This window comes from Cibotium barometz, chromosome 63 (assembly GCF_041138505.1).
Source record: "Cibotium barometz isolate CiBa-2024 chromosome 63, ASM4113850v1, whole genome shotgun sequence".
Classification (NCBI taxonomy): Eukaryota; Viridiplantae; Streptophyta; class Polypodiopsida; order Cyatheales; family Cibotiaceae; genus Cibotium; species Cibotium barometz.
Genome location: NC_141108.1, coordinates 3,042,712 through 3,051,728, shown reverse-complemented (window position 1 = coordinate 3,051,728; position 9,017 = coordinate 3,042,712). Strand labels below are relative to the sequence as shown.

General features: G+C 41.4%; 1 protein-coding gene across 2 annotated transcripts; it reads right to left on the bottom strand.

Moving 5' to 3' along the window:
* Nucleotides 1-244: 244 nt before the first annotated feature.
* LOC147603572 (alpha,alpha-trehalose-phosphate synthase [UDP-forming] 5-like) lies at nt 245-4,345 on the bottom strand. Of its 2 annotated transcripts, XR_015265575.1 has the most exons (5): nt 3,853-4,341; nt 1,604-3,665; nt 1,228-1,501; nt 711-1,112; nt 245-620 (listed from the first exon to the last, which is right to left on the bottom strand). XR_015265575.1 is itself a non-coding variant. In XM_086796369.1 (4 exons), the coding sequence occupies exons 2-4, from the start codon at nt 3,622-3,624 to the stop codon at nt 792-794; spliced, it is 2,616 nt and encodes an 871-aa protein (XP_086652495.1). In that variant the 5' UTR covers nt 3,625-3,665; nt 3,853-4,345; the 3' UTR covers nt 245-791. The 2 variants fall into 2 exon arrangements, 1 of the variants encoding a protein (XP_086652495.1); XM_086796369.1 differs by having other exon boundaries at nt 245-1,112; nt 3,853-4,345.
* Nucleotides 4,346-9,017: the final 4,672 nt, after the last annotated feature.

Genomic DNA, 9,017 nt, shown 5'->3' with positions numbered 1-9,017 from the left:
TGGTCCCATCTGTCATATTTGGCCTCTGTGGACGGTTAGTCATCTCTCTCTCTCTCTCTCTCTCTCTCTCTCTCACACACACACACACACACACACACATACCCCAAACAAAGCATGTTGTCTTCTCTCTCTCTCTCTCTCTCTCTCTCTCTCTCTCTCTCTCTCACACACACACACACACACACACCCGCCCCCCCGTCCCCCCCCCCCTCCAAAAAAAATGTATATTATCTTGCAAGAAAAGGGACTAGAATTGCAACTTTGCAATTGATCTCTCAAAAATTGTTTTCACTTCTAACAATATCATGTGCCCTGCTTTTGAGGGATAAAGAATCATCTTGAACCTGTCTAGAATTTCTAGTTTTCCTGTCAATGACTCTTGACACTCTGCACTGTGCTACAGTTTCCAACTTCCTTATGCCGAGTATGCTATATACTGTATTGCTTATACAAAGTATCAGCTCACATTCCATCAAAACTGAGCAAACCTGTTGGGATATGAACACAACAATGATGTCACACCATCATCCAATCATTATCCACTTTCGAGTTCCCACTCTCATCAAGGCTGTCCAAGGTGCTTTGATCCCAGCCAAACAGATCCAACATGATTCTCATACCTTCAACGATAATGCAAACAGGTGAATCATCAGCTTTGAATGTGCATAAACATGCAAGTCTTGTCAAACAGCTTAAACAACCCTCCCCACCTTCATGTTTATAACAAGAGATGTAGAACTTTATGAGACTGGCTTAACCATACAGAAAGTCTCTGACGTGGGCTAAAATCTTCACTTCTCTTCTTCAATGTGCAAGCTGCCACTACAGTTTCCTCTCAGAGGATCAGATGCTGTGGCAATCCCCAACAAGAGTCTCAAAACCTCCACTGTGTCATCTAGAAAGTACTTAGCCTTACTGGGTTTCCGCCCGACGGTGCAAGCGAAAACCTCGGCCGTCGGACTGTGAGGTGGTAAAGCCATTGCAGCTTCAATGCTCTCAAACATGTCCTCGTCTGATCTGTCATCTCCCACACACAACACAAAATCTGGTGGCATGCTGCGATCTGCCAAAGATGCCAAAAGCTGCTCTACAACCACACCCTTGCTAACCCCCTGGACAGACAGAACACAAATATTACTCATGCATTAGTTTCGTGCTCATTCATTAGTTTCATGTAAGTTACGTAAGCCATGGAACGAATTAGAAATGTCGGCAAAAGATCTGGACCTGAGGTTTCACTTCTATGATTTGCTGGCCAGTCTTCACAGATACAGGCTCATTTGCAAGGACACTCTCCAAATGATCTAGAAGCTCCTTAGCCTGCCAAGAGCCAAAGTCGGGGTCTGCATCTTGATAGTGCCAAACCAGTGCACTCTCCTTTGCCTCTATGTAAGATCCATCGGTGCTTTCTGTGTAGAGCTTCAGCACAGGAGTTACAACTTCTTTCCAGCTGAAATCCATGGCTGGCACAGGCATCTCCCATGGTGCATCCCTAGACCACCTGCATTGCAGCAGCCCATCATTAGAGATAAAGTAAGAAAGGTTGCTGAAAATCAGCTGCATAACCACACCATGGATGAAATAACCTAATTACCAACCCTACCTGTTATAGAATCCATGCTCAGCTGCTATACCAAGCTTCTCACAAGGTGAGAACCATTCACTGAGAGGCTGCCGGCCCCTTCCACTGACAATGAACACCATATTCCTTGGATCTGCACACAATGTGTTCAACACTCCCAAAACTACTTGGCTAGGAGTCTTGTCTATGGAACCTTGAGGCACTATGGTACCATCATAATCTAGAAGAATCGCCCGGTTGGTTGAATTCTTGTATGCCGAGACAATATGCTCATTGAGAAGCAGCTTTTGAAAGTGAGGATCAAGAGCTACAACCCTGAAGCCAAGTCCAAACCCTAGCCCATAGCATAGCCAGCGAGAATGATCCCTGCAAGACCTCTCCAAATCTCCCACACAACTCTGAGCCCAGTAGGCAACATTATGGGTGTTGACATACCTGTAGTGTTTCTCATGCCGCATCTGCTTCTCCGATTCTGGCATGGTAATTGCTGAGTTCATGGCCTCTGCAACTGATTCAATATTCCATGGATTCACCCTTATGGCCCCACTGAGGGATGGGGAGCACCCTATAAACTGTGACACAATCAGCATACTCTTCTTGGCAGAACCACTGGGCAACCCCAAAGTGGCATCAAGATTTGGTGTACCCTGTCTGCAAACTATGTATTCATAAGGAATGAGATTCATCCCATCCCTAACTGCTGTAACAATGCAGCATTCTGCAATGTTATAATACGCAATCTTTTCATACAAGGGTACATGTCTTTCCTCAATCAGTACAACAGGTTTATACCCTTCATACCCATACTCTTCATTGATCCTTGCCACAGCCGACTCTGCCTCCAGTTGAACTTCCTTGACATCCTTTCCCCGTCCTCTTGCTGGATTTAGAATCTGCACAAGTACCACCTTGCCTCTCCATTTAGGCTGTTGCCTTAGCAATTCCTCCATTGCCAAAAGCTTCAAACTGATTCCCTTGAAGATATCCATGTCATCAACCCCCAGCAACACGATCTTCCCTTTGAACTCTGCCCTCAGCTCTGCAATTCTCCGTTCAGTGTCCGCAATCTTAAGACCATCCTCCAGTTGACCCATGTGAATGCCTACAGGCATAATTTTGATCCCTACTGTTCTACCATAGTAGTCTAAACCAATGTAACCTCTTTTAGACTCGTATTCCAATGCCAGCATCCTGCTACAGCAAGACAGGAAATGTCTCGCATAATCAAATGTGTGGAAGCCAATAAGATCAGCATTTAGAAGCCCTCTAAGAATTTCTTCCCTGACAGGAAGGGTCCGGTATATCTCTGAAGAAGGGAAAGGACTGTGAAGGAAAAAGCCTAGCTTTATTTTGTTGAACTTATTTCTGAGAAAAGTGGGCAATACCATCAGATGATAATCATGCACCCATACAAAATCATCATCAGAGCTGATCACCTCCATAACCTTATCAGCAAACACTCTATTGGCTGTAACATATGCTTGCCATAATGAGCGATCAAAGCGCCCACCATGATCTGGTGTGAGGGGCAGCATGTAGTGGAAGAGGGGCCATAGCTGCTGCTTGCAGAACCCGAGATAGAATCTATCTCTCAGATGGGCTGGAAAAAAAGCTGGAACACATTTAAAGCTTTCAAGCAAAGTTGCAGATACATCATCTTGTTCACTTGCTTCCACATCAACGTTGAGGCAACCCACATAGATAACATCCATATCTTCTGGCAGACCATCCTTAAGCTGGAATAGGAGCGAGTCTCTATCCCAGCTGAAAGACCACCCGCCGTTGTCGGGCCTCGGGGAGGCTTGGAGAGGCAGAAAATGCCCAACAATGATGATGCGGTCTTGCACCATGGATGATGGAATGTCCGAGGCGACACTGTTTGTATTGTCACCTTCCCGGGCCTCCCCACATATGCCTGTAGATGAGTTCTGGGCCTCCCCACATATGCCTGGAGATGAGAGCACTCTTGCAAACCGCTTTTGAGGAGGAAAGATTATACCCCCAGTGAGCTCAGAAAGATTTGCATAAGACCTGGACACCATTGTCTGCACTGTCCTTATATGTGTATTGAGTGTGCTTGATCCTGCATTACCCACCATTCAAAAACAGTTGATATTAGCACTGCTAAAGGAAATTTCAGCGATGAAAGCAAAGCACATAGCAGTCTGAAATCTCTCTTCTGTTGGGAGCATTGATGAAATCAAAGACGACCCACGTGCATTTTCGGTGAAAAAGCATTTGGGTCCGATCGGAAAACACAGGAGACTCACCGCTTCAAGTCGCTCGAGAAGGCAATGCGTCAAGAAGAGAGGAATCGGCTATGAGCGAGCAACTGCGAAGAGGGTGAAAATCTGTTGTAAGTGGGTCTTTACAGGACCCAACAAAGAAGCTGGGTTCCTGCTGCCCGCGATTACAAGAAAGGAAACGAAACTGGATTGGCCCAAACGAATGCATGAGAGAGAGAGAGAGAGAGAGCCAAGCTTGGGAGAGGGGGGAGAGAGAGGAACGCCCCTCAAGGGTGGGACGAAAGAGATATTGGGGGGGGGGAGAGGGGGGGAGAGAGAGAGAGAGAGAGAGAGGGGGGGGGAGGAATGAGTTTTGAAGGGTGGGAAGAGAGAAATGGGAGGAAGAGAGAGATGGGGGGGAGAGAGAAGAAGCGCGGCAAGAAGGGTGCGAAGAGAGAGAGAGGGAGGGGGCTTTGCTTTCCTGTAGGCTGGGCTTATCATCATATATGTATATATTTTCACCCACACCACCAGGCCAGCTGTGTCCAGATTCAACCCAATAACTACTTACCCTCCACCGATTTCCTGTGTATTTTTACACGCAAACGCGTGAGCGCCGACCTAAGGCAGCTCAGCTGTCTACGTGGCATCTGCCTAAAAGTTGGAACTTGCATCATTACTGGTCATTTTCCCAAACCCCCCTCTTTACGCCAATTTGATCACATGTTGGAACTCAATTAATTTTCAAACTCCAAAAAAAATTCAACCGCATCTTTCATTAACCTCAGCCGCTTGTTCTAGTGGTTCACGGGGTGGCTTGTAACCTAGAGGTACCATGGCTTGTAACCTGGAGGTACCAGGTTCGATCCCCAGCTGGACACCCGATATTTACTTGCCCTCACTTTGTAAAGGATATGAGGGGTCCTCACGGAGTACTTTGCTCCCTTCTAGTAGTCGCCAAATTTTTTAAAAAAAAAGAGGTCATTCACACCAGGGCCTAGGTGGCACCTTGCATTCCACACAAGTCGATTGCATTGTGTCTGCTAACGTCGAGCACCACACAATTTGCATGTAACCACGCAAATTGTGGACAATCTGTTGCTTTATTTCTCTCCCATCAACACCAGTTTTCGTTTCGAGCATGCATGGAAACTTGGCCTTTTTTAACCAGCACCACCAGTTGCTTATTGTCTGAACGAATTGACTCGGCTCAATAATGTTTAAACTATACCTTGTTTTCAAGCCGAGCATGGTTGGCGACTGCTTTTCACTTGTCAGAAATTAATGAAGAAGAAGACAAGCCCTCTGAGTTCAACTTGTGGTTGTGAGGTGAACCCATAAGATTTGGAAGTGTTCAGCTCACAACCGGTTGCGAATTTTAATGAGCATGGAAATGGGCCTTATGGTTGTTGTTCGTCTCCATTCTATAGGCCAAGCAGGTCTACTAACAATGGTGCAATTAAATGGAGACAGCACCACCCCCCACCCAAAAAAAAACCAAATTCAAATTGTTTTTAGCCTTTGAAAATGCCATTTGCATTGGGCATGTTTCCACACAAAGGGTGGTTGTGTCTCACGACGATTGAATCCAGTGGCAATCTTGCAACCAAGTTTCAGTTCCCATGTTGCTTATGTGGTTGATAGTGTCCTTGTATTTAATGCAACCAAGTTGCTAAACCCATAGCTAATCATTCGAATTCTCCATCTCGCAACCTTTGAAAATCTCTCCTTTACTATGAGGGGACCCACCTTCACAATGGTATTCTTATTTTCATGGCCAACTATATAACACCATTCCATCATTCATGTTTTCACTGGCATTTAATGTGCAAGATTGTTACCTACTTTTTGTTTGTGGAACATGGAAACATGATTATAAGAGTAAGCTAGTTTTTTTACCATCATCCAAGTTTAAAACATTTTCACAACTGGTTGCAAACATGTTAATGAGTGGAAACAAGCCCACTGAGAATTGTATATGGACAACCGAATCCATGTTCCTTGAGTAAGGCTAGTCGTATGAACTGTTTGACTTCTAATTATTGTAACCAGTGGGCAATTTGTTGCATGCCTCTAGTATCATGAGAACAAGCTCAAAGGTGCCTCATGTCATGTTTTAAGGTCCTATTAAAGTTTGCAAGAAGTTTCCCTAAGGTTCAAATTTGCAAGCACATAAAAACTTTTGAAAAAAAAAAGCCTTTTTCCTCTTTAATTTCACCTTTCTACATGAGCTTTTAAAAAACTAGTTACACATCTATTTCATTGTCCAAATGGGGGCCTTGGATGGCCATTCTAGTGGTGCCAACAATTGTGAGAAGTTGCAAACTCGTGTCAAAATTTCATATTAAATACAAGTGGGCTAGCATCATTGTATCCAAAGTAGCAAATTCATGTTTCTTAGGCCTAGTTTTCATGTTAGGCTGAACTTCCAACTAGTTTCAATTTTTAGGCATTGAAATAGAACAAGATAAATTGCTAGAACTTTTCTTGTGTAAGTTGAACACATAGGAGTTTGAAGTTTTCAGTCGCAAAACTGGTTGGCCAATTTGAGGGAGCGTGGAATCAGGCCCTTAGTAACCTTCAAAAACTTTAATGTTGAAAAACAATAAAAAGGTTCTACTTTGAAATCAAGCAGCATTAGTGGTGACATATAATTTTGACTCCACTCAAGGCACATTCAAAAGTACAATAGAAATAAGTATATCAAAAAGATGTTGTAATCTCAAAACATCCCATCTTATAATGTGATATACAAAAGAAATACGTGTGTTTTCTTCAAAGAGTATGCAAATAATCAAAGTTTTGGGTGATCCTACACAATCTCCAATGTATTGATATCAGTATAAGATGGGATGTTTGTAATCTTATAATGTGATATACAAAAGAAATATGTGTGTTTGCTTCAAAGAGTATGCAAATATTCAAAGTTTTGAGTGATCCAACACAATCTCCAATGTTTAATTCTTAAGATCATAAAGCTTGAAAACACAGTGATGAACCCTTTGTAAAGTAAAAGCTAGAATTGCACAAAGATTTATTTCAATCAATTTTGAGTGAGATTAGCATAAGAGCCAGAAGAAAAAGACCAATGTCTTAGGCACTTTTCTAATCGATCAAATTAGTGCAAAGTAAAATGCCTAAATTTGTAAAAAGCTTAGTCAAATGGATGAGAGAATCCTAACGGAAGGGTACTTATGGAGTCACCCATACAAATGAGAGTCTTCAATGTGGGACACAATTTCTTGTTTTTCAAACTTCAAAGTGCTATGTTGACACTTTAATATCACAAGTATAAAGCTTATGACAAGGTGGTGTACTTGGCTAACTCTTCACACAAGTCAAATTATGCTTGTGCATGTTTTATACATTAAAGGTAACTATGCTCACAATGGGTGGACATATAGTACTAGAATGCACATCATCTGGACCATTCTATATTGTGTGGCGGAATCAATTTGATTGGGATAAGTGGGTGTTATCCATAAGGTGGTATATTCTTGTGATACAAGAAACCACGAGCTAAATTTTTGTATGTTTGCTAGGTGTCTCTAAAGAATTGCAAAATATCTTGTTTGTCCTTTTGGTGACTTCAAAGTATGCACTAGAAAATCCTTGCTTTTTATCATAAAATATCTCCTCAAAATGCATGCTCATGGCCAACAAATTTGGCTACTAATAAAAACTTTTCAAACTCATTTCCTTTCTCTTGGGTTTCATGAAGGGTGGGTTTAATCTTTGTCAACTAGAATGTCATAGTTTAAGTAGAAGTTTTCGAGACCATTATTTTTTTTTCTTGATTCTTATGAGCTTAGCTCAATGTGTATGGCACAAAAACTAAAAATCAAGGCAAAGGCCACATAATATAATTTGTGGAAAAAACATGCAACTCTCAAAGCATTGACAAAAAACATGCTATGATCAACATTATGTAGTGGCTTTTGATTATATTTGGCTATTTTTTATTGTTTGTGCATTTTCTTACTAGAGTTCCATCAGAATAATACATCACTTGATCACCCTTGCTTCTTGTGTGGCATTGCCTATTCAATGCACGGAGAGAGAGAGAGAGAGAAAGAGAGAGAGAGAGAGAGAGAGAGAGAGAGAGAGAGAGTGGGGTCTCTTGTAGGGGTGTCACTATTAAAAGGTTATGTACAATTTTAGTGCCACCATTGGTTGTATTCTCATGATGTTGTTGTTTTGTAGGAATATGTGTTATGAGGAGCTAATTTTTCTATTATTTATGGATTGGAGTTAATCCAAGGAATATATATTCCTACATTTTTCCCTTTTATGGATTCTCCTAGACGGGTTTAGATTGGGATGCCTTTCTAAATCCAGACGATCATAGCTTTCTTTACACGTATGCAAGTAAATCCATACATGTGTGAGAGTATTGGTTGCATTATCTTGATGATATGAAGTTTCGTATGGTTGTGTATATTTTTAATCAATTAATTTATTAATTGATTAGCTTAGTTGATGCAAGATTGGATTGGATAATGGGTTTCGTTGTTCGTCGTTGCCTATTATCTCTCTCTCCTTTCATTTTGCGCACTGTTGGGGCCGACCCCCTTTGGTTGCTTTAGCTAGCTTAGCTAGCATAAGCCTTACCTATTAAAGCTTTAATATTAAAGCTTTCAAAATCTTTAAAAAGCTTAAAGCTAAAAGCTTTCTAAAGCTTAATTTTTTTTATAAAGCCTACTTAACATTCCAACCAATTCTCATATTTTTTAAAATCCCAGTCCTCAAGCCCCCCTTAGTAAATTCTACAAATTTTCTAATTCTTTGATATTTTCTAGAAATTTTAGATTTCTTTTTCCCTTCCAAAACTTATTCTTTTTCCCCAAAAAAATCCCTTTTTGAGCACAAAAATTCTTAGAAAATTACAAAAAATGCCCAACCAAGTTCTTTTATAAAAAAAAGTTTCCACGATAGATTGGATACGTTCTTGACAACTTACATCTGCCAATTACAATCAAGGTAATGTTTTTTCGTATATCTTCTAAGATTAACATATTTTTTACTTTCTTTTTGCCAGAATACTTAGTCCCTTTCGCAAATGACTAATCCAACTCCTCAAAATCCATGACAACCATCCGAGCTCCTACAACTCATGGCCGAATGTCTATGCCTTGCATATATATCTACACGCAAAGCACATCTATTCCAGGCGTTACTCCACATCTTCCACAATAAACAATAGGACGAAT

What these genes read in the sequence shown, in the direction of transcription:
- LOC147603572 (XM_086796369.1), bottom strand. Translation starts at nt 3,624, where the DNA reads ATGGTGTCCAGGTCTTATGCAAATCTTTCTGAGCTCACTGGGGGTATA. An exon ending in GAGCATGGATTCTATAACAG is followed by an intron (nt 1,502 to 1,603) that starts GTAGGGTTGGTA and finishes GCTGCAATGCAG; the next exon opens with GTGGTCTAGGGATGCACCAT. An exon ending in TCATAGAAGTGAAACCTCAG is followed by an intron (nt 1,113 to 1,227) that starts GTCCAGATCTTT and finishes CTGTCTGTCCAG; the next exon opens with GGGGTTAGCAAGGGTGTGGT.